We start from the raw sequence: 26,352 nt of genomic DNA on the forward strand, positions 1-26,352 counted from the left end.
CAATTAATAAACATCAAAGGAACACACATTGGTTTATGTTAAACCTTGGAGGAGATTCTGCAGATTTTAAAGTAGTCTGAATTATGCATATCATCAAAAATTAGTTAACTGCTTAATATGGTATACATATTAAAATCCTTAAATCCAAAGGAGGCCTAGAGTTTTAAATGGGAACCCTACAGACATAAATTTATTGATATTTCCTGGTTTAAGCTCAAAGATGGTTTCAAGGAATTTGAATGCTGGAATAATTAACATTAACTCTGTACAGAATCTTCCCATGTCCTGAGTGATGTAGGCTATGGCAGGGAATTTTCGAAAATTAGATGAGATGTCAAGTTAGGCCTTACTAAATATTGAGATCAAAACAACTTATTTTCTAATAATGTTCCAGATATCGTGACAAGATTGTTGCTAGTGAGCAGCGAGAGGCCTATTAACCAGGATTATTGCTCATTATTATCACCCTCTTTTCCACCCAACCTCAGCTCATTCATAATATGCGGGCTCCCACTCTTCCACCCTAGAAACAAGAAGCCAAGAATTTCTGACATGAAAGTCAGAGCATGTACCTGGCAACTCAATCTCATTGCTTTCTCTTTCAGGTCTCCATCTTGGACATTCAGCACCAACATCTTAAGCCATGTTTCATGGACAGTAGATACACACCATGGTGGTTGACATCCAACATGTCCCAGCCTCACCACATCACAGTACCTCTTTGAACAGCTTACACAATACAGGTGGTCACCATTATCATGATGGAAGGGAATGTGCATCATGATAGTGGGCAGGACTAAACTGTAGTGACAGTGCTCAGTCAGTCAGGATGGGAGTTTCAGTCATAATTCCAGGTGCTGGGTGGGAACATGTCAGGGGTCAGTGGAGGTGAGCTGTCCAGGGACTGGCAGGAAGGAAAATGCATGGAGGGTAGTGGGAAACTGATGACTAGCTAAGGCTGTGACTCACAGTGAGCCCACACCTCCCCCCTCACCTCCCTCCAAGGCCCCAAAGGAAACTTCCATATCCGCCACAAATTCACCTGCACCTCCACACACATCATCTATTGCATCCTCTGCACCCGATGTGGCCTCCTCTATATTGGGGAGATAGGCTGCCTACTTACGGAGCATTTCAGAGAACACCTCTGAGACACCCGGACCAATCAACCCAACCACCCTGTGGCTCAACACTTCAACTCCCCCTCACACTCCACCAAGGATATGCAGGTCTTTGGACCCCTCCATCGCCAGACCACAACAACACAACGGTTGGAGGAAGAGCGCCTCATCTTCCGCCTAGGAACCCTCCAACCACAAGGGATGAACTCGGATTTCACCACTTTCCTCATTTCCCCTCCCCCCACCATGTCTCAGTCAAATCCATCGAATTCAGCACCGCCTTTCCAGCAACACATTTTCAGCTCTGATCTCCAGCATCTGCAGACCTCACTTTCTCCTGTGACTCACAGTCTCTAGCTTGACCAGTTTTGCCTTCCACAATCTCTCAATTTCTAAATACATCCAACATGTGCAAAATGGCTGCACCTACAAGCAAAATGGGAGGTATCAGTGTTTTATTTTCTAAGTTAATAAGCACATCATGCTAGTGAGCAATGGGAGGCCCTTCAATGGGTAATTGCATCGATCTTACACTTGCAGAGTACAGTTTGAAATCAATTTCAACCATATCATCGAGCATATAAAATGCGTGCAGTATCCAACTGTGTGGGGTGCAAATCTGGGCAACAAACAATCTTGATCATGTCATTGGTCCTTGCAGATTGAAGATTGGTGTCTTTGTGAAGCAGAATTAACCAGAGGTGAGAGAGTGGAGAATGGTTCAGTAATCATATAGCACGTGCAATGTCCTACTGTGTCTTTGTGTTGTGACCGGTAGCATTTTCATCAGAATATGGTTGAATGTCAAAACTCCATGTAGAGTCATACGACATCCCTCCTTGTCAAAGTGTCCCATATCCTACTGTATGAAACAGAATGCATGGCCATTATTTGAGAATGATGTGAATGCTGACTGCTCGTGTTACTAAGAATCTGTTCCTCACGTTCCTCACATGGGTAAGCTGCAAATGTGACTGGATGATTCAGCCATAGCAATTGTTATCATTGGTGCAGTCAAGATGTAAAGAAATGGAAGAGGAACAGATGTGCCAGTCTGCACTGGAAGAAGCCACAGTTGAAGGGCCACTGCAGCAGATAAAGGAGGGCCAGGATTTATCATCTATGGTGCCATTTCCTCCACGAGTAGGTGTCAGTGCAGATACAACATGTCCTGGACACTGTCACAGAACTGTGCCAACTGCTGGAGTGGAATCTGCACCCTGAAGAACTGTGTGGCTATCATAGCCCAGTGGCTGTCATTTTTATGCTACTGACTTCTTCCAATGAGCCGTTAATATTTCTCAATTGTCCACTTACAAATGTATCAAGGCTGTTGCAAATACCATTTGTAGCACGTTGCACCATTTCCTCTTGCTCCCCTGTGACATGGTCAGTGCTGCAGCCCGAGGCAGAACGAGTCAGCTACACAGCTGACCTCTCCCAAGGACAGGACACACTAAACTATACACATGCCTTGTTGAGAGGTCCATGTCATAACCATGCTGAGTTTGTCAATAGAAAGGGTTCCATTCCATAAATTTTCAAGTGATCTGTGATCACATCTTAGACATTTTCACGTGGTTCACTGATACAAGTCTTACATCATTGAGAAATCTTATGTTTCTTCTGTGTTTGAGGGACCAGATGGCTTACAATATAGCTACTGGTGGAAAGACGCTATCCTACATGACTATGGCTGATGACTCCATTACAGAAACTCGACGGAGGCTGAACATAGATACAACACTGTCCAGTCTTTGACCAGGGCCATGTTGGAAAAGCCAACCAGCCTCTTGAAGGTGAGGTTCTGCTATGAGGATTGGTCTGGGTGCCCCTGCAGGAGACTCCAAAAAGTGTTCCACATAATCCTGTCATGCTGAGCCTTGCACAATAGGAGCAGGGAGATGGGGACAAGTTGGGAGAGAGAGTTCTCAACAGGCAGTAAAAACAAGACAGAACTTAATAGATGCCCACTTCCAGTAGATGAGAGTTGGGTGCGATGATCAATTGTTGATTATAAAATTGTTGGTACTCAACTTCTTAGCACTTATTTTCTGTACTGAGAGGGAAATACAGCTTCTGATGGTTTTATTTCTGTTTGCTTTTGGTATTGGTGAATAAAGGTGAATATTTTGAATCATTTGAAGTCTTTCTTGTGTGTGATGGTTCCACACTGAACAATAATAAGGTGTTGGGATATAATGGGCATTTGGGAAGGAATAGCAGTGATGTTGAGGGTTGTAAGAGAGAAAATGATGAAGGGCAGGTGAAACCTTGCCATCAATGTGCTGTGAGGACTTTGGGAGCTGCTGTGCCACTACGATGACAGTGAAAGGCAACTTTGGACTGCCAATGCTTAACCAAGTGCACGGCTGGCTTAAAATATGGTGCCAACCCAGGAAGACCAGGGTACCCTGGCATTGGTGAGTAGGAGAATCCAGTCAGCAAAGAGAAGAGGAGAGGAGAGGGGAGCCATAGGGGTGGCACGGTGGCTCAGTAGTTAGCACTGCTGCCTCACAGCACCAGGGTCCCAGGTTCGGTTCCAGCGTCGCGCAACTGTCTATATGGAGTTTGCACATTCTCCCCGTGTCTGTGTGGGTTTCCTCTGGGTGTTCCAGTTTCCTCCCACAGTCCAAAGATGTGCAGGTCAGGTGGATTGGCCATGCTAAATTACCCATAGTGTTAGGTCCATTAATCAGGGGTAAATGTAGGGGAATGGGTCTGGATGGTTTACTCTTCGGAGGGTCGTTGTGGACTTGTTGCACCGAAGGGCCTGTATCTACACTGTAGGGAATCTAATCTAAAAGGGACATGGTACATAGTTAATGAGGCCATTTTGGGACAATCATGTGAAAAAAACTCACTAAGTCTCATGGAGAGAAACACTCAATGAAGTCCAATGAAACCGACACTTCATCAATTTCTGATAAGTTTCAGCACTTTGTATTCAATGAACAATATATTAACTACGTGGCTTCACAGAGCAGTTGCCTATGAATCCAAGTAAGAGAAGGTGTATTCCTTTTCTTCATAGATAGGGAAATAAAATAATAAATAAATGGGATACAAAGACAATTGCGGTCATTTTAATTTAGTTCTCCAGGTATGAGTTCCGAAGGACTGAATGCAACCACAGGGTTTTAACTTTTGCTTCATTGTCTTCTGTCAATTGTCCACACTAAATTACAGGATGTGGAAAAGTGAGGTGAAATTAATACATAATTGGTGGGCTATGGTGGTGGGGTTGGGGGAGGGTACACTGGAATTGTGAGCTAAAATGTTGGTTGTTACTAATTTGTGTTAAACTGGCTCCAGTTGGTAGACAGAAGCTTTGATAGATCATAAAACAGGCATTGATTTCTGGGTGGCATTGTAGTTTCTTTTACAAATTAATGCTATTAGTGGATTTAATACAATCCTGGATTGCTGTACTGGAATTGCACAAACTGAGCCGACATTGGTAAAATACTGATCAAAGTTTTATGAAGTGGAGAATATGTCTTATGTCCAGTTCATCACAGCATCACCAAAATTCTCATTTTGTAAGTTCAGAGGACTGGTTGAAGGACACAAAGTCTGTTGTACTTAGTTGCTTGACACATTTTGTTACCAATTGTTAGTATTGTTCTAATGGGTCTTCTTTACTCAGAAAAGGAATTTTAAATGCAGATCCATCCAGGTTGGACTTGATGGACTGAATGGCTTCCTTCAGTATTGCAATAACTTAATGACCAAATGTAAGTTTGCTTGCAGAGCTGGAAGGTTCATTTACAGACATTTTATCACCATACTAAGTAACATCAGTGAGCCTCCAGTGAAGCCAAAACTTAATGACTCTATAATGATTGGGATTTCATCTATTTCTCAGTCAAAACAAAGTGCCATAGAAGTAAGTAAAGTTACAATCTCACTTAATGTGAATGCACATGAAAACCCCTCATCAATACATTTTGGACCAGGCAACTCAACCTCCAATGCTCCCACCTTCTCCTTTTCCCAAAACAGCTTCTTAGAAGGCACTCATGATAGATGTTAAAACCCCTCAGACCAAATCAAATGCGTAAAAATCTTGAGAGATTCCTCTCAAGTCCCTGAAGTGATCAACAATGAATATCTGAAGACAATAAAGCCCATTTTGTGAATTTTGCCCAACATCCCAGCCATCGCTTTGACTCAGCCTCATCAGTCACATGCAATACAGTGTATAATTATTAAAAATGTGGCAATCTGGGAGATCTTTTTTAAGAAATTAAAACTCCTTGTCATTTATTTACTCCTCTTGTCAAAGTTCTCTATCTCCAGTTCTCCTTGCTGGGGTTTGACCCTGAGTATTGTTCCACAGTAGACTGGAACTCATTGTGACTCTTGGCAATCATTGGTGACAGACCATTCAATCATTGGATAACCATGGTCTTCTCGTCACTCATGCACATGTTTATTTCTAGCATGGACCTCCGAACAGTGGTCAACATGACAATACATGTCATTCTAAACCCTTGGCTATTAATTCCAATTGTAGCACTCTGACTGATTCACTCAGTCTAGAATTGTATCTGAGACCCACACTTTGCCTAGCTCCTTGGTTCAACTGCTTGATGATGAGTTAACTCATCTAGACATTGGAGAATTACTTAAAACTTTAATATGATCTTGGTGACACTGAGTACCTTCCTGAATATAAAGTCAGTATTTAAAGACACTTGTTTCCAGTTAGTATCAGGAATAGAGCAGAAACTCAATTTTCCAACTCAATTTTAGGAATGTTAGCTCTGAACCTCTGCTCAAACCGTTAGGAGAACTAGTTACTTTTTTAAAGCATCTGGGAATGGATTACAATTGCATGAAACATTATGCATTAATATTGCAAACAGTAACATATACCATACATACTCATGTATAGGTTGAGTTTTGAAGACTATTTTTAAGCCTGAAATTAGAAGTTGACTTATACATGAGGTATTGTTTTCAAGAGGATGAAATTAATGATTGACATTAGTCAAAAATAGACAAATAAGAGCCAGATCTCTATATAAAATAATAAACAACAAAAGGAAAAAGGAATTATGGCCATTATTGTATACTTATCTACAAAATAAGTGTTTTAATTCTGCCTGCTATGGTAGAATGGTACTGTCATACCATATTCCAGTTACCAGTACTGTAAAGTGCATGTAGGTCTACACATATGTACAAAAGTTAGTAGGCATACCAGCAGGTGGTCAGGCCATCTACTGGGGGTATTTGTACAACGTACAATTCATGGTCAGGAAGAGACACCTGAAAAACTGGGCTGACTTATAAATGAGGTATATGAAAAATACCAGATTTTTTGGCCAAAAATAAAGAGTCAACTTATGAAAGAAATCGATCTATACACGAGTATATATGGTACTCGAATCATGCCCTTGTGTGCATCATAAAATTTTAAAGAAGAAAATTAGGAATTTAGGGCACTGGGCCAGTTCAAAATGTCTATAAGATTGATTGGTTCAAACACTGTTCAACTTGGTAAACCAAAGTATTGCTGCATAGAAACATAAACTTGACATGTATATGTTAGACACCTAAATGTATATTACTTAGGTTTGCAGGAAGTTGCACTTACATGGCACATGATTAGTTCAAAGCACTGAAAATTTAAACATTTGCATGAATCTGCTTTTGAGATCAATGATGACAGACTGTCTGCTGTGCAATTTATTAAGCAGATCTCTGGAAACAATAAACCATGTCAATGTTTGAAGATGTGCAGTTCCCCATCTTCTGTTTACAGCATTTTAAAAATATGTAATTATTGTCATTCTACCACCAAGATAGAATTGCATGTAACCATTTTCCTTCACCCACCCATAAATTGTCTCCTCACCTCTCAGTTCTGCAGCTGCTAACAATTTGTTGATTCTTAATTCAAGTGGTAAATTTTGTTTAATACCCATGACAGTGACGAGAAGCTAGCTATTTGACTACTGGGACATCACTGCTAAACCAATTGAAACAATCCAGGTTGACACTTTCCAGAAGAAATGATAGAATTGTAATCAGGGGTTGGCTCATTCTCCTCTTCTTCCTTCTCAGTTAAGGCTAAAGGTGACACCCCAATTGTTGCACCAACTAAGAATTGCCAACAGTATTGAGCAGAAATTGAAACGTGAAACTTTCAGAGACTGACATTTCTGTCTATCCCTCCTTCCCCCTCTTCTCAATATTGGAAGGCAATAGCATGCAACGTAGGTTGCATCTGCTTATTCTCAGGTATTCTGGGACTTGCTGTCCTGGTGCATGATTTGAAAATCCGGGGGGAGCAAGCTTGACTTTGGGCACTCGTAGAAGGAAAGGAAAAATTCAAAAGCAAAATACGTGGATAGTGAAAATCTGAAATGAAAGCAGAAAAGGCTGGAAATACACAGAAGGTCTGGAAGCATCTTGGGAGACAAACGTATTGTTAACATTTCAGGCTGCTGAAAGCTCTGATGTAAGATCACTGTCCTGAAACGCTAACTCAGCTTCTTTCCCCACAGATAATACCAGAGCTGCTGAGTATAATCAGCATTTTCTACCTTTTAGTTGCAGTAGATTACCCTCAGGCTCGTTTAGCAGTAATTGTGAACCTTTTATGCCATTAAAAACTCACTGATACCTCATTCAACAAGGTGTGACTGTGTCAAGTTTTTACAGTGAAAATTAAAAGCATAAAAATGGAATTATCATCAGTTCAATGATTTATAATTGATTACTGTCTGGGTGGACACTGGCAGTGAGTATACAACCTGTCAAGAAGCACAAAATTACTGCCAGTGATTTCTCAATTTGTCTGCACATGTCAAACTCCAGATGTTGCTGATAGTTTCACTATCATTACCACTGCGCAATCTGGGCTACCATATATAAAGTAAAGCTTGTATTAATATAGCAACTTTCACGATCTCAGGATGTCTGAAAGCACCTTCTAGCCTTGAACTGTACTTTATAAGGCGGGATTCTGTTATAATGCTGGAATGTAAGACAGAATGCAAAAAGGGTTCAGCAAAAGCCTAGATAATCTACACTGAAGTTCAAAACAAATTGATTGAATAGAACTACTGCAGGGTGTTCAGATTGTTTTTATAACAATTCAGAGTTTTTGTATTTGGAAGATTGAACTATGGATGCATATGAACCAAAAGTATTAATGCGCTCATCGTAATTATTCCTTATTGGATCATGGCGGTTAAAATAATACTTTATGTAAGCAACATGTTACACTCTACAGGCTCAAATGCATAAATGACTTTGGATGATTAAAAATGTATTGTTTCTGCATTGCTAGCATCAATGTTATTGTGAATAAACTGTCAGCTCTTATTATGTTTCCAGTGTTCCACTGCCATTTGAGGGATGGAATCTCATGGTGCCTTATATTCACATTCAGCAAAGACACACATATCTCAGACATCCCTAATACTGTGCATTGTCAGCTTATATAGCAATGGGAGGGCTGGGATAGCTAGCTTGCCTTGACTTTTCCTAGATGGTTTCTAATCAACCTCTCCAGAAATGTCGTTACACACCTCCTGAACAGTTGGGACTGGAACCCAGGCTTATGGTCCAGAGGTGGAAATGTGTTGCTGGAAAAGCGCAGCAGGTCAGGCAGCATCCAGGGAACAGGAGAAGGAAGTGAGGAAACTGGTGAAATCCGAGTTCATCCCTTGTGGTTGGAGGGTTCCTAGGCGGAAGATGAGGCGTTCTTCCTCCAACCATCCAGAGGTACAGCCACTACTACAAGCACCCCTTCTAGATAATTATAGGATACAATAATAATGGACTTGTTGATTTACCAATTGTTACCAATTAGTCTTTATCAAACCCCTGGAATGAGGAGCAGAAATGCAAGTTGTGAAAAATTTGGAAACCACATGTCTCAAGTAATTGATTCCTTCTCAGTAGTCTCATGTTAGGTCTGCAACTATTTTTATATCATATTTTAAAATGTTCTTTCCTAAAAGAAAACTATCTAGTTTGCATTTGAGTTAATCAACACTGTCTGAACTGCCTTCCTGGCAAATTGATGTCACCTCACTTTTCCGCTCTTTTGTGTTACATGTACCCATCCAAATATGGAATAAGTCCCCTGCTTCCACTGTGTGGACAGGGAGAAACAGCTTGTAAAAGCCAACATTGTCTCATCTCTTTAAACTCATACCAACACAACAACTTCACCTCCCAAAGTTTGCTTTGCCTTTTTCAACTATGGTCCAGTGTTAGAATTCTTGACTTTGGTACAGCAGATTGTGGATTGAACACCCACTCCAGAGACGTCATCATGTAATATAGAATGACATTTCAAGGTAGTCTGAGGGAGTATGACATTGATAGAAGAATTGCTTTTCAGGCAAATGTTAAAGTAATGCACACTTACCCTGTTTCAATGGATGTAAACTACCTCATGGTATGAGAAAGGGTATGGTTAACATGCATGCCATCCATCAAGAATTGAGTGGGTCATTCATTTATCTATGCACTGTTTGCAGGATTTTGCTACATGCAAGATGTGCTTAAAGTGCTATAGCAACTACTTTGCAGAAATAATTCAAAATACAAAGCACTTTTGAACATGAAGCTATGTTCAACTATAACATTATTTTTATTTTCATTCATTCTGATAACAGATTTAATAAAATACCCCCAGAGAGTACACGAGATGTCGCTGAAAGTAATATTAACCTAGTCTTGAGAGGTTTGGTCTAGGTGGACAAAACCATTTAAGTTTAGATTAAAAATATACAAATTTCAGAAGAATGACAAATATATTTGTTGTGTTAAATAAATGTTATGAATCCTAATTTATCCAGCCTTTTCCTCAAATTAAGTTAGTGGCTTTTCATATTCTCATACTTGTCTATCACAGAGGATTTGGGTGGCACGGTGGCACAGTGGTTAGCACTGCTGCCTCACAGCGCCAGACACCTGGGTTCAATTCCTGCCTTGGGCAACTGTCTGTGTGGAGTTTGCACATTGGCTGTGAGAGTCTCCTCTGGGTGCTCCAGTTTCCTCCCGCAGTCCAAAGATGTGCAGGTTAAGTGAATTGGTCATGCTAAGTTGCCTGTAGTGTCAGGTGAAGGGGTAAATGTAGGAGAATGGGTCTGGGTGGGTCGCTCTTCGGAAGGTCGGTGTGGACTTATTGGGCCGAAGGGCCTGTTTCCACACTGTAAGTAATCTAATCATTTTTAAATTCTACTTTTTGCTGTTTCAAGGTGACAAGAAGCTGATGCTGCATTGGCAGAGGGCAGATACTGAAAATGCTGCTGTTGCTTCAAAGGAGGAACGAATGAATTCACAAAGTTCATAGGACAGCCTGTTCAAGAGGATTCATCCTTTCCCTGCTGGAATCAGGCGACCTTCGTCACCCAGAGCTTCAGCTAAACAATCAGAACGTCACCTCCCAAAATGCAAACTTCCATTGTTTGGCCCCAGCACAGAACATTATGCTTTCCCTGTTTGCCCTTCCATCAGGATTCCTGAAGAAGGGCTTATGCCCGAAACGTCGATTCTCCTGCTCCTTGGATGCTGCCTGACCTGCTGCGCTTTTCCGGCCACACATTTTTCTGCCCTTCCATCAACCAGAGGCAGGAGATAATGTGTAGCATTTTTTACCATATGAACCGAATTATTTTCCGAACAACGGGCTTCTGGAATGAGAAGCTTTAGTTGTTGAGAATTTGGAGGAGAAAGCAGGCCCTTAGGCTATTAGATTCCCTCAAGACGAATCTTAATGCAATTCATATTGTGACGCTGTTTCAAAAAGTCAGATTTAAACAAGAACATACATAGGGCAGGACTGTTTATGTTACCTTGTTAGTGAACCGACAGGATTCTATTTGCTGCACATTGTATGAGACAAACTGTTGATTTATTTTGGAAGAATCAGACTTTAAGGACATTTCACTTTGGTGTGGGCAAGTTTCGAATGGATGAATGCAGAGCAAAAAAGTTACGCATCAAACCAGAAAAAAAACAGGGGGCGAGGTATAGTCCATCACACACAATTCCCAAAGGACTAAATGTTTTGCAGTTTCAGATAAAGTTTACGCCATATCAGATTTTTTTTTAACAAAAAGCTGCCCGGAAATTGCTTTTGTTCGATTGTTTTTTTTAAATCACACTGGCATGAAGGTAGGTGGAGATGTCGCGTTTCAGATTCCCCAATAGTAAGGATACTGCTCGACGCTTGTCCAGAGTGAGCAGGGAAACGGCACATTTACCGTCGGCCCAGCTGTTTCTATAAACCCGTCTACTCCGCAAAGCGCTGGGCAGAGCGTGGACACTTGCTATGGGAAATGTGCAAGAGCTCTGATCAACTCATTCGTGTTTTCAGTCCAGCCTTTTTCCGCGGCGCCGAGATATCTCTTTTGATGCGCGGCTAGCCCTCGATCTGACACAACAGCTTTGCCCAAAAGCGGAGGAGGCGTCCAGAAACTGGGAGCGCTGCTCAAACATTACTCGAAGAGATCAGTTGTCAGTCAGAGGGAGAGCGAGAGAGTTTCCACATGCATTCAGCACTATACAATGAGGTGCAAATGAACTATTTGGATTAATTCGCATCCTTTTTTTTTGGATTATTTTTCTCTCACACAGTAAACGTGAGGAATAAACTGTTTAAAAGTGTGGAAGTACAGTGAGGTTGCTGGACTCTCTTGTGGATTTTGGTGGTGGCGGGGGAGGGTGGTTTCTCTGTGAGCCTGTTTGAGCCAACTTTCAGGAGGGCTGCTCGCTCGCTTCTGCAGCTCCAAAGATTTCTCTGTGTGCCGAGCCCCGAAGGGGGAAGGGGGAAGGGTGGTCGCTGGAGCGCTCGAATGTCGCCACTGAGGTGGAAAAGTTGATTATTTCGAGCTCTCGTTCTGCTCGACCCGCTCGCCTCCTCGCCCTCTCTGGGTGAAAGTGATACGATACTGGGAGATTGCGAGCAATCCCCTACCTCGCCGTCTTCAGCGGCCCTACCCAATGCACTCAGCAAACCGCAGCGACGCCGTTAATGCAGGGGAACACCCCGTCTTTTCATTCATAAAACAGACCCCCCCCCCCCCCCCCCATCCACTTAAAACTGCCCCCGGAACAATATGAGGCCCTTGTGGAAAGTAGGTTGAAATATTAACCCAAGATCTGGAACTTGAATTATAAAGTTTAGGTCTTTCAATGCTGGTAGCAGACATTAAAAACATTTAGAAAGTTTAATCCATGAACTGCAAATAGTTTTTAAATGGCCAGTTAGCTTGAGCAGTGTGGTACAGAGCTGGTTCCTCGCTGGTTTTATAATTCCCATTGAATTCAGTTACATTTTGCACACACACACACACGTGTACTGAGGCAGTCCCTGGCCATTCCGATGGGAGAATGTTATCTCTCACAAGTGCCGCATTTGACGCTGTTCCCCCCGGTTCAGCTCCCGAACGGGGGATTTTTTTAAAAACAATCTCACTCGCTTCTCGACCTCGGGAATCCGCAACTTTCCCGTTTATGTGATAACCACGTCCTGCACCGAAATATGTCAGTGTCTTCCATCATTCCCGGGGGGAAGCAGCCAGCGCTGGGGACGCCACTCGGCCCATTGGGTCCATTCTAACTGCGGGAGTGCCCTCTCCAGAGCCCTGCACTCTTCCCACGGTTTCCAATTTTGTACCCAATTGCCCCCACAAAAAGTCACCCTCCAGGGTGTCAGTCTATGACCCCGGGGACCTGTGAACGTTTAAGGAGCACAATCTCTCCTGATGTGAGCAGATTTAGGCGATTTCTTCCTCGAGAGAGAGAGAAAGAGAGCGCAGCGAGGAATCCCTCAGCTGGACCACCTTTGCAAGAGCGCACTCCCTGATCAGCGAGGTGGGATGGAGGGGAGAGAGGGGGGGGGGCATTTAAAACCAAGGCGCCACAATGATAGTGGTTCAGGTGAACGCCTGCAGCTTGGAGCTGCGCTTTGGGCTAGCGAGAGTGCAACCTGCCCTCTCTGCTCCGGGTGACGGGCGCGGTGCTCCATCAGCCCTGTGAGATAATCTAGAGACCTGGGCGGTGGAGCTCTCTCTCTCACACACACAGACACACATTCTGTGACAAGTGAAATAACTTTGACTACCTTACAGTTTGAGATGGAGAAAGATCCTGACAGTGTACAATGGTCTGCATTAACTAGCCATCTCTGATACTTTGTGGGCAATGTTTCCCATTGGTGACTTTGAGAGACTTGAACGTCTGATTGACACAATCTGGAGACAGGTTATCCAGGCTGCGGCACGGCTGTCATTGCATGCACTGGTAGACTTACAGGTAGGAAGTGAAGGTGCTGAGGTTAGCAGGGATCGAGTCCAGGCCCAGATCGGAGCAGTCCACCCGCAGCAGGACGCCATCCTCTTCGCAGTGACAGGGGTTCGGGCAGCCGCTGTTCCTGGGCTGGCCGCCGGAAGGGAAGCCCCAGGGCAGCGGCAGTAGGAGCAAGGAGAGCCGGAGCAGCAGTCCCCTCATGGCTGGATGCAGTCGGAGGGAGTAGGAGGGCCTGGAGATTCGAGTTTGCAGGTGGAGGGGGTGGCGAGGAGGCACTTGGATCTGTCACTCTGCTCAGTGCCAGTGCCACATTCCTGGCCAGCTGCAGCAGCAACTCCAGCTTTGCAAGTTGCGGCGGTCCCTTTAAATAATCAGTCCCGCCTCCCCCGGGGTGTCCCCGCCCACTGGTGTGTACACCCTCCTAAAGGGCGGGGCACCACCGTCCCGCCTCCTATCCTCCAATCACCTGCGAGACTCCCGGGGGAAGAACCGCGAGACAGGGTGTCTCTCCAGGGTACCTGTCAATCATCTCCCCAGAGCAACGAGCCCAGTGCAAATTGCAAAGCCCAGCGCCCCGGACTGCCCCGTCCAGAAAATAAAAACCACCCCCAGGCTGAAACCTGACTGCTCAGGAGAGGCAGGTTCACAATGCAAGTGCAAAGCAGCATTCGACATCTAACAAAAACCTTCAAACTAGAAACCACCTCCAGATTCTGGAACATAAACAGAAACTGCTGGAGAAACTCAGTAGGTCACCGGACTCGAACATTAACTCTGCTTTTCTCTCCACTGATGCTGCCAGACCTGCTGAATTTCTCCAGCAATTTTTGTTTTCGTTTAAGATCTGCAGCATCCGCAGTTCTTTGTTTTATATTGTCCGGATTATAGAAATCGTTTAAAGTACGAACACAACAGGCTCTTAATCTACGGCAAGAAGGCAGCTCGCCAGCAACGAGGGCAACTAGGAACGGGCAATAAATTATGGCCAGCCAGCGACGCCCACATTCTAAAATAAAACAGAACCCCCAAACACCTCAAATAAGGACGCGAATATAAAATAATAACTCTGACAATAGCGTTAACATAGCAGTCTCATTTCTATTTGCAAAATCATACATTTATGATATCAGAGCTTGCTCATCAGGACGAAGCTTCACTAGGTGGGTCCTGTGATTGATATGGGGGATTCCACCTCCAAAGGCAATATCCTATAGCCTGCAGAGCCACTAAATGTATCAAACCTAGGTAGGACAATCTGAAAGTCAACCTCAGTGGATATTAACTGGAAAAACAAAAAACTTTGCCAAACCTATCAAAGGATTTCAACATTTAAGGAGGACAGTTCATTTTTTAAAATGTTATTAGATTACCTATAGTGTGGAAACAGGCCCTTAGATAAGCAACTCCACTGCTTCCACCCATCCCCTTCAATACTAGCAGCATTCTCTTCTGTTGTTTGTTGTCCAGGTGAGGATTGTCATCTTAAACTGCTGTAATCTATGTGACACAGGGGCACCCACAATGCTGCCAAGAAGAAGGCTCCAGGATTTTCCCCCAGGGCCAAGGAAGGAGCACTCCGGGAAGTGGTATCTCATGGAAAGGCAGATAAAGGTGATGGTGTTCTCATGTGTCTGCGTCCTTATCCTGCTATATGGTAGAGGTCATGGTTTGGAAAGTGCTGTCTTGGTGTATTATTTCGGTGCATTTTGATGCCACTGGGCATAAGCTGTGGTGGGACTGAATGCTGAATGTTAGACAGGTACCAACCAAGTGGGCTGCTTTGTCCTGGAAAGTATTGAGCTTCTTGAATGTTTTTGGAGCTGGACTAATCCAAACAATTGGTGAACATTCAATCATACTCCTGACTTCTCCCTTGTAGGTGGTTGATCCTCTGAGGAGATAATAGGTTGGTTGCTTCCTGCTTCAGGCATGGATGGAAAATTTCCTTTTCCTGTGTAGGGAGAGTAGGTTTGCAGGTGAGGACAAAGGCAGCCATCAAATGAGGTCAAGATTCACAAGATAAAAACAGAAAATGCTGTAAATATTCTGCAGTTCTGGCAGCAGCTGTGAAGAGAGAATTCCTAACCTGGGAACTGGTGAGTATAGTGCTGGAAATGCACAGCAGGTCAGGCAGCATCCGAGGAGCAGGAGAATCAATATTTTGGGTATAAGTCTTTCATCAGTTTCCTGATGAAGGGCTTATGCCCAAAACGTCAATTTTCCTGCTCCTTGGATGCTGCCTGACCTGCTGTGCTTTTTCAACACTATATTCTCGACTCTGATCTCCAGCATTTGCAGTCCTCACTTTCTCTTAACCTGTGAGCTACTTTTGTAGCCACAGCTTGCTATATCTGGTAGTCCTGTGTTGTAGCTTCACTGAGCTGGCACCTCATTTTTAAGTGTTGCTCCTGGCATGTCCTTCAGTGCTCATTGAGCCAGAGGTGATCCCCTGACTTGTTAATAATGCTAGAGTGGGACAAGTAATGGGCCATGAGGTTTTAGACTGTACTTAAATGCACAGGCCCACAGTGCCTTATCAATGCCCAATCTTAAATGGCATAGGTTTTGAATAGTACTGTTATAATATGAGGGGGGAATCCTCAATGTGAAAATGGGACTTTGTTGCTGCAACGACTGCATGGTGCTTACTCCCACTATTACCATCATCGGTGGATGCATCTGTTACAGGTAAATTGGTGGGGATGAGATCAAGTAACTTATTTCATCTTGTTTGTTCTCTCACCACCTGCTGCATGACCAGTCCAGCAGCTATGTCCTTTGTGAATCTATCCCTCATCCAGGGTACACCCTATTCACTCAACACCCTCAACACGTCCCCCAAATGGTGGTTCAAATGGAGCAGCACTGACTTGGTGGAGAGGCTGGATGGGGGAGAGGAGGTGCTAGAGCAATAGGAGATTTCTTTAGGTTAGACCTAATATCAAAAGACTTCATAGGATTCAGAATCAATGTTAAGGACTCCCGGGGCAACTCCCTTCTGGTTGTATACCACAGTGTGACCACCTCTGGGACAAGCCATATCCAGGGATGGTGATGGTGGTGGTTGTGAGACTATGTGTAAGGTATGGTTCTGTGAGAATGACAATGTCAGACTATTGGTTAACTATTCTGTGAGCCAGCTGTCCCAATTTTAATAATGTTAAAACTATTAAATCTTAACAAGAAGGACTTTGTAGTGTCTATGTTCAGAGGGGCAGAGGGTCTCTAGCAATTTCTATTTATGCTTTTGTTTCAGGTTGCTTGGTCAGTGATCTGACTCATTCCTTTTATCAATCCTTTAGCAGTTAGGTACAACTGAGGTTTGTTTTGCCCTAGAGGATTTAAGAGTCAACCACATTGCAGTGGGCCTGGAGTCACATGTAGGCTAGAGCAGATTGGGTATCCTGGACATTAGAATCCAGAGTGTGGTGCTGGAAAATGCAGCATCCAGGATGATTAGATTGGAGAGTATGGTGTGTCTCTACCCTGGAGCTCCTCAGCCACGTCCTGAAACACACACTCGCCATACCTCCTTTCTCAGTGCCTGCCTACCCGAACCAACTGATCCCACGTGGCCTCCAGACTACATTCAGACCAACAGAATTTGGATCTGAACAGGGCAATCAGGACCTACAACAAATTCAAAATCTCCAGAAAGGGTTCCAGATCCTCCACTCCACACTTGCAGCCATGCGCCGCCATCTAACCTCTCTAAACCCCTCTTATGCTGCTGGGCCTGCTGTGCTTTTCCAGCACCACACTCCCCTCGAGCCTTAGCCTGGCTCTCTGAACTACCAGTCCATCGAAAATACCAGTCTCCTGTGAAGCAGTATCACAACGAGTTATGCAATTCCACACTTGATGTCAAACATAACAGGCTCGTTTCATTTTGCTGAGCATTCTTCCGTCAAAGCGAATGGGGAACATGGCACACAGCAGCTTGAGAAAGAGGGAGGGGTGACCTGTGTAAGGAGTGACAGGACGGACTGAGAACCGCTGTTTATTTTTCTGTATCGGTTTGCAAGCGAGGACAAAGGCAGCGGTCCGATGAGGTAAAGATTCACGAGATAAGATCAGAGTGTGCTGGAAATATTCAGCCGTTCTGGCAGCAGCTGTGCAGAGAGAAGCCGAGCTAACGTTTCAAGTCGAATATGGTTCTTCTGAAGTGACGGAGGTCCATGTCAAGCGTCCAGTTTTTGATCCCGGAGAGCAAAACACCGTGAAACGGTGCACCCTTGAAAAACACACACCACTCCAACTGAACTGAGCCAATAGTTCTTCATAAATCTCCGCAAAACCGCAACCTCCCTAAACTTAAAATGAACATAGCACAAACCAGAAAAAGAAGTGTGGATCATACAGCATGAAGAAAAAAATCCCAGCAGGGTACCCACCTCCCGCCCTCGGAGGCCACCTAAACAAAACCTATAACTTTCCTAAGTTTGCTCTTGCTTCTTTTATGCCCCGCCAGCATCAGCGAGAGCAACCTGGAACATGGGGAGTGCCGGTGTGTAACGGGGCATATTGTTTCTCTCCGACATCTCGAGGTCCAGATCCTTTCATTCAAAATAAAACATAACCGTTCCGCTTGAATACAGTTTATTCTAGGGCTGGGGTGGGGGCTTGGTGGAGTTTCTGAGAACAAATACCTTTTCTAGAGACTGGGAAAGTTGACCAGAAGTTCCACAGAGATCTGAAGCCCTTGCCATTGGTCTCAGCATTACAAGATACCAACACCCGCAAATAATCTTCTCACAGCGCAACAGTGCAGCATTAACTAGATTGGCAACTAGAATATTTTATATTGTACAACGCAACCACAATAAGACAAAGTTAAAAATCACACAACACTGGGTCGTCAACCACCTGATGAAGGAACAGCATCCAAAAGCCAGTGCTTCCAAATCAACCCATTGGACTATAACCTGGTGTTGTGTGATTTTTAACTTTGTACACCCCAGTCCAACACCGGCTCCTCCAAATCACAATAATATACATTGGTGCTACGCGTTGCCAGGACTTGCTTTACATTAGACCTCGGTCATATGTGCGGTAGCGTTGCCAGGATGCAGAATTGGAGTACGTACATTCATGTTACTTAGTGCATACGATTTGAATCGTTAAAACTCGCAATAATTAGTATCAGTAAACAAAAAAAAACATAAATTACTTCTACGGTGTTGAGAATTCCAAACAAGACTCCCCCTTCTCATTAATCTTTGTTACACTAACATCTCCAGTTCCTTGTAAAACAAGCCATGATGTGGAGGTGCCGGTGTTGGAGTGCGGTGGACAAGGTCAAAAACTCGGCATCAGGTTATTTGAAATCACAAGCTTCCGAGCGCTGCTCCCTCGTCAGGGGAAGCGACGCTGTTGGACTATGACCTGGTGTCGTGTGACTTCAGACTCTGTATTAAGAATTTAAAGAGGGGGGATTGAAGTTGGGGATGATGAAATAGCACAGTGAATACGTGGAAGGTGAATGCTTGGAAGGCTGGAAAATTTCCGTTTTGTTTTGTCCGGTTGGCGTGGCTCGGTTTCTCGAAGCTGAAACTGAACGAGACGAGAGTAAACAGCGAAACTGCGAAGGGGTTCGGGAAAGCAGAACGAAAGACCAATTTTGTTTTTTTAAAAAAACCGAAAGGTGTCAGGGGACCTCTCCGCTCCGAGATGACGACTGGCTGAGAAGGAGGGAGTGTGGAGATATGGACCAAACAGTTTCGAGCCAGAGGCTGGAGGACTGAATGTCAGGTGTGAAACAGACCAGGAACCGACCCCACTCACCCATGCAATCCCAAGTGAACCACTTCAGCAAATTCGTTGCGAAACATGCCCCAAACCGTTAACATTCTCATCCTTTCCACCCCTTGTGAAGAGAGTGCTATAACGTTTCAGGACTGAAAGTGAGCTTTGGCATATCGTCCCCTAAGAGACAGCGGTTCTTTCCCAATTAAACGCTTTTTAAAAAATTGTTAAATAACTAATAGATCGACATCGAAATTAGCGCCTGCTCGTCGGATAGTTATTTCATTATCTCCCAAATCGATATTCTAAAGGATTAAATTCGTATTCGAACGCATGTAAAAAGTGGCGTCATTATTACCAAAGTCCGTAAGTCTTTTCGTGGGTGGTATTGACCTTATCAATCCTCCTCTTAACAGAAAGAGAAATTCGCACCCACAGCTATCGGCAGCTACTGATATAGTTTCAAAACAAAAAGGGGGAAAGTAGCGGTTTGTAAGCCCAAAAGTGTTACAATTTTGCATAAGTTGTCTACAAGTTTATGGCAGTACAAACTCGAATTATATCAGCTTACATATCCATATAAATGCTTATCCACCACAGGACATATCCATCAATATATACATATCCATTTCATATTCACACATTCCTGACAGTCCATGACTATTAAAGCACATATCCAACATTCTACATATCTCGCAGTACATATCCATCAAAGTGCACTTCCATTTCAGTGCATATTGCTGGAAGTAGATAGCTATTAGAGTATACCATACAGTTCCAGTTGTGCAATTGGTCAGCGCGTGGTACTTATTTGTGGGTGGCATGGTGGCACAGTGTTTAGCACTGCTGCCTCACAGCCTGGGTTCAATTCCCACCTCAGACAACTGTCTGTGTGGAGTTTGCACATTCTCCCCGTGTCTGCGTGGGTTTGCTCCGGTTTCCTCCCACAGTCCAAAAGATGTGCAGGTTAGGTGAATTAGCTATGCTAAATTGCCCACAGTGTTAGGTGTAGGGGAACGGTTTGGATGGGTTGCTCGTCGGAGGGTCGGTGTGGACTTGTTGGGCCGAAGGGCCTGGTTCCACACTGGAAGTAATCGAATTATTTTTCTGCATATCCATTTATCTAGACATCTATTCGTGTATATTCCTGTAAGTTCAATGCACTTCAATGTCGGTATATCCCTCGAGGTACGTATCTAACCACTTTCACGACAATGCATATCATCCCAGTAGATACGCGTCTTAAAATCAGACAGTCTTTCAAATTCGTGTTGAAAGTTTCTGCAATACAATGGGGAAATCAAGTTCCACCCCTCGACTGGGAGTAGACTGGAATTTAATTCTATGCAGCTCTGGTGTGATTATATCGTGACATGTGACTGGCGACCTCTCTTTCTGAATTTGAGTGAATGGGTAATTTAAAGTTCGGCAAGTTCCAATACCTTTTTTCTGGGATGTATCCAAAAGGAGCTGTCCTGTTCCAAGCGAGGAGGTCTGTTTAAAATCTCTGTAAAAGGATTTTACCAGAGTGGAACTCCTCAGAGAAAACAGTCAATTTGAACTTTCAGAAACAGCTTCGATTAATTAGGCTTCCAAAGTTGAAAAAGATGGCAGGGGAAAGGGGGGGGTCATTAAAGTGTTCGTTACTACAGTGTTTTTTTCAGGTCCAAATTGAGATGTTAAAGAAATGAAGTTTTACTGATGGAATTAGATGGCAGGGTGTCTAAAATAAATAAACATGGCAGTAGGGTCATTGCTAATTAATGAGATCTATCGGCTTCAGCTGGCTGAAGGAACACACATTGGAATCATTCCCACCTCTTTCCACGTAGACTTTCAAATTAGCCCAGTCCGTGAAATATCACAGAGTTCAGTGCTTTGTAGACTGAAATGAAAACTTCCGTCGAGACATGACAGGGCAAACACTGGTTTGTCGCTCGTTTTGGGAGGGACTTGAACAGTACCTAGATCTCACGGCAAAGGTTGAGACTATTAAGACTTGCTTGTGAGAGTGATGCGAGATCCCAGAGCCAGGTTCATTTTATTTTGGTTGGAAAACTAAAAGATTTCAAAAGTAACCATTGACATTTGGAGACGGCGCGCGGGCATCTGTTGCCAATATTGTTCAATGAGTAAAGGCAGCCCTCTCTGAACTGTTACTAAAAAGACATTATAATTGGGGTATCCACCCATTGTAATTAACAATTAAAAGATTCCCTTTGAAACAACATTGGACGTATTCTTTACAATTGCAGTAGCAGAATTTATCAACCCGTAGTTAGTATTGATTATAAATTCAAAACAAACAGGTAGGCAATGCTGCACGTCTAACCTGAGCCACCCAATCGAAGTGTTCGTCTGGTACAAGAAGCTGTTTTAAATCTATGCCTTAGACAAGGTATTTTACAACCTCAAAACTTTAACATTAAAAAGGAAACCAAGTTCAAAAATTCACCTCTCCGCCTCCCCCACAAACACTGGCTGATACATTAGAACACCCTCACAACTGAAATTGGGGGCAGTGCAGAAATTCAATTACACTCATCCTGTTTCTAGCGATTTCAGTAAAGTGTCAGACAATGCTTGTCACTCAGGCAAAGTGAAATCTGCTTTGCACTGAAACACATTAAACTTTTAAAACCAAAAAAAAAAATCACACTTAATAACGCTTTTTTAGCCCGGAGCCAATGTAGCAGTAATGATTTCCAACAATTTGACGCTTTTTCCATTCCCAACTGCGTAAAGAACTTAAAACATCCCCAAATTATTCCGAAATATCTCACTCTGTCAAAGCATGTAGCCCTTGATTCGCCATCACAGCAAAGCACTTCAATAAGAAGCACACCGAATGCAAGTTTAAGTTTCTTTTTGGCTTTACTGATGAGAAATTATAACAACCAGGTGTTGAATGCTGTACTAGTCAGCTTCAATCCCCTGCTGTTAAGGGACATTTTCACAGTTTATCAGTTAATACAGCTAAAAGAGGTGACTTTTCCCTACAGGTTGACTGATGCCCTTTGCTTTCAATGGTTTATTCCTCCTAATTATAAGGTTTCTGTAGAGCAAGATTTGCACCGGGTATAACGTTACTAGGATTAGCCATTAGTTTGTATGTGCGTCTGTGTTTTTGGAGATGTAATTTGTGCTCACCGGAGATGACACAACTGAATTTCAAGACGGGGGTCCGGCTTCAGGAAATGGATTGACAACGACCAGGAAGGAGGTAGGTGCTTGTCTGGTATTGGAATGAATTCCTGGGGTTTGGACAATGGAAAAGTCCTGCAGCATTGTGGAGAATGTTTACAGACACAAAGTCTAACTTGCCTTTACAAATCGTCAAAGAACTCCTGTGTTTTCACATGGCTTGAAGTACTGACATCACCTGGTGTGGCTCATTAACGACAGAAATTAGAAATTTAACCTCGACTGATATCTCCAAAGTCGAGCTGAAGTAGGGGCCTCCCTGAATTATGAAATAAGTTGTATCTCAAACAGCCACACACTGAAATGCTTTCTGGTTAAAATTGTTCAAAAATATTTGGTAGATATTCTAGCCATGACCGGCTCTGGCTTTGTAAATTTGATGTGATTTAAATCAATACTAGTTTTTGGCGTCTTTAGTAACATCCCAAATATATCTCAGTTTAGGATCAATGTATTCTTTAAACCATTAAGCAGATAGATAATATTGTGTTAATAAATCCCAGCAATATTTCTAGCATCATAATAACGTTTGGTAAGCTAAATCAAGATTCATTAAAGGTACACAACAGAAATGCTACCTCCTGCTTAGTCCTATTCTAAGAACTGTAATATTTGCCAAGTTTGCATCACTCCCTCAGACAACATAGACTGAGCTAGTTACGATAAGTGAAATATCACAATATTATTCTTTCCTTAATTAGGAAGCTTATACGAGTTATTTACACACTAATTGTGAAGAATAGTATGGATAATGATATTACTTGTTCAAGTGTCACTGAAATGTACAGGTGGTTTGCTGAATTAATCTGATCTGGGAATAGTGAAACTTTGAGATGTGGAATTGCCAATTAATCTCTCTTGCCTCAGTACTTAATCATTGTGTGTACTATATTCTGTAAGCCCACTCTTAGAACTTTAATGCTAGCATGTTTTTGAAGCTACAGGAATGATATATATGGCACTGTTGGATAACTCAGCTGATTTAATAAAGTAGTTGATACTAAGAAAGAAGTCATCTGCTGTAATAGCGAATAAACTGGTCTTCAAAAATAATGAGGCTGGAGTGGTTCTTTTGTGCTGACTTGGCTGATGCTCCTATCTTGCGTTGTATATCTATGTCGTATATTCTATATTTACATTGATTTCTGGTCAATGAACTGCCACATATACAAGCTTGCTTGTTCTTGCAATGCCATTGTGACCTTAATGTAATTGGGTATGGATATTTTAAGGAAACATTTTTGGTATGAATTTTTCTCTGCCTTTGAGAATGATTCCACTTGAAATGCCAAATTCATCACATTACAGGAAAAAATATTTTGAAGCCTTACATTGTATCAGGTTAAAAATCACATAACATCAGGTTATAATCCAACAGGTTTAATTGGAAGCACTAGCTTTTGGAGCGACGCTCCTTCATCGGCTGGTTGTCTGACATTGTATCAGGGCATCCATTTCTGATTACTTTGCCTTGAGGGTAGTTGTCACTGGAAGTTCCTCTCTGGAACTCATTACATATTATTTTCTATCCAAGTTAATATATATATACATCAATTATCTCCACTTGGACATCCAGGGATAATTTTCTGTCATCTTGGCACTGCATAACCAGCTGATAGTGAGATGTAACCATGTATTTCCATTGCTGTTCTTGAATAGACTCAAAAGAGTCACGTATACTTTGATTATCCCATATTGGCAGTTCATTGAATTGTTTATCACCTTGGTCCAGAGTTCACTCCATGTTGGTTGTCCTGCTATCATTAGCCTATTATTGTCAACAATGTAGAAGAATTGGGACAACCATGCAGAACTCCCTTATCTGCACTTGAACACGAATACTCTCATGCAATATATGGTGAGTGAAATCCTTGTTTCAACAGGTGCATGTTTTTCAGTATGCACAGTGGTAAAGTGTTAGAGCTTGCCCAGTATTTATCTTCAGTTTTGGATGTATGTGCCACTTTTATTAGGACATGTGAAGTTAACAGTAATTAAAATTTCCAGTGTGTGGTAGCAATGCTGTGACTGTCAGAGTGTGGAAAGTTTATTCACTTCTGAGCTTAAGTTTTCTCTTACAGTGTGCTCTCTTTGCTGAGTCTCACTGACTCAGACCAGGGGACACTGGACTTGAAACATAACTCTGTCTTCTCTCTGTCGATGCTGCCAAATCTGCTGAGTTTCTTCAGCAATTTCTATTTTTGTGAGGATGAGCACCTTGCCAAGACCTTCCCCACACCTCCTTTGCTTGCCTTTAAACAACCGCCAAACCTCAAACAGATCATTGTTCATAGCAAACTGCCCGGCCCAACTCCATACAACTCTGTCACAGTAGGCGCTGCAAGACGTTTCAGAGTGTGGACATGGGCACCAACATTACATCATGGGGATACCTCATACCATGTATGTGGCAGGTACTCATGTGACTCAGCCAACGTTGTCTATCTCATACGCTACAGGCAAGGATGCCGAGGCGAAACCGAGCAAAGGCTACGGCAATGGATGAATGGGCACCGCACAACAATCAACAGACAGGAGTGTTCCCTCTCAGTTGGGAAACACTTCAGCGATTCAGGACATAAGACCTTGGACCTTCAGTTGACCATCCTCCAAGGCGTACTTCTGGACAGGCAGCAGCGAAAAGTGGCCAAGTAGAGGCTGATAGCTAAGTTCCGTACCAATAGGGAGGGCCTCAACTGGGACCTTGGGTTCATGTGAAACTAATGGTGACCACAATTGCACTATACAGACACATACACAGACACTCACACACACGCCTACAGACACACACACTCCAACACTCGCACATGTATCCTCTCACAGATTTAGACCACTTTACACGTATATACACTCTCACAGACACACTCAACCCCCCACCCCTGACACACTTTTACACACACATGCATCTTCTCGTAGACTTAGACACTTTACACTCTCACACACACACATATATATACACTCTCTCTTGCACTCACAACTCCCCACCCTAGGCAGACACACACACGCACTCCTATACACCCACAGACACACGATATACAGATACTCACATGGACACTCTCACACACTCCCACACTCACTCATGCATCCTCTCACAGACTTAAACACTTTGCACTCTTACACACACACATATACATTCTCTCACAGACACTCATAACCGCCCACCCCAGACACACACACACTTTCTCACATACACGCATGCATCCTCTCACAGAGTTAGACACTTTGCACTCACACACATACACTCTCTCTCACCCTCATAACCCCCCACCCCAGACACAGATACACACACATACGTTTGTGGGGTGAATTTGTACTTGCAGAGTTACATTGTACTTTGCTCAAAAACTGCATGAATCTGTTAACTCACTTTTTAGATTAGAATCAGTCTAAACATTATGGCATAGACAGGGAACACAGGGGGCTAACACCTTCAACATCTTATCTGGCTGACACCAATTGTTACAGTTAACCTGAGAATGTAACTTTTTAAAAAGTTTTGTGATTTACATGTGGAAGAAACAAAACTATCATGATCATTCTAACAGATGAGAGACTCAACAAACAATCAAGGTATTTTTCAATGTATAATTTCAGTTACATCACGCTGTAAACTTTTGCCATAAATTCTGTGTCTTACAATTGTGTCCTCCACAACCACTTGATGAAGGAGCAGCGCTCTGAAAGCTAGTGCTTCCCATTAAACCTGTTGGACTATAACCTGGTGCTGTGTGATTTTTAACTTTGTACACCCCAGTCCAACACCGGCATCTCCCAATCATGTTTTTGTTCCAGTTGCGAAGCTGAGGCATTAGGTAAAAACAATGACTGCAGATGCTGGAAACCAGATTCTGGATTAGTGGTGCTGGAAGAGCACAGCAATTCAGGCAGCATCCGAGGACAGGCAAAATCGACGTTTCGGGCAAAAGCCCTTCATCAGGAATAAAGGCAGAGAGCCTGAAGCATGGAGAGATAAGCTAGAGGAGGGTGGGAGTGGGGA

General features: G+C 43.1%; 2 protein-coding genes across 5 annotated transcripts in view; one reads left to right on the plus strand and one right to left on the minus strand.

Moving 5' to 3' along the window:
• LOC122559759 (leucine-rich repeat-containing G-protein coupled receptor 5-like) overlaps positions 1-21,975 on the minus strand; it is a 166,877-nt gene extending 144,902 nt beyond the window's left edge. For 2 of the 4 annotated variants that reach the window (XM_043709736.1, XM_043709735.1), the window contains exon 1: positions 13,411-13,753. In XM_043709736.1, the coding sequence (XP_043565671.1) occupies positions 13,411-13,607 (197 nt within the window). In that variant the 5' untranslated portion in view covers positions 13,608-13,753. Of the gene's footprint in view, positions 1-13,410; positions 13,754-20,593 lie in introns of those variants that run through there. The other 2 variants (XM_043709740.1, XM_043709737.1) reach the window with 2 other exon arrangements.
• A 108-nt stretch (positions 21,976-22,083) lies between these two features.
• LOC122559760 (tetraspanin-8-like) overlaps positions 22,084-26,352 on the plus strand; it is an 84,338-nt gene continuing 80,069 nt past the window's right edge. Inside the window, exon 1 of the mRNA XM_043709744.1 lies at positions 22,084-22,374. The gene's annotated coding sequence lies outside the window, so the exon portion shown is untranslated. The remainder of the gene's footprint in view (positions 22,375-26,352) is intronic.

This window comes from Chiloscyllium plagiosum, chromosome 19 (assembly GCF_004010195.1).
Source record: "Chiloscyllium plagiosum isolate BGI_BamShark_2017 chromosome 19, ASM401019v2, whole genome shotgun sequence".
In the NCBI taxonomy this organism is placed as follows: Eukaryota; Metazoa; Chordata; class Chondrichthyes; order Orectolobiformes; family Hemiscylliidae; genus Chiloscyllium; species Chiloscyllium plagiosum.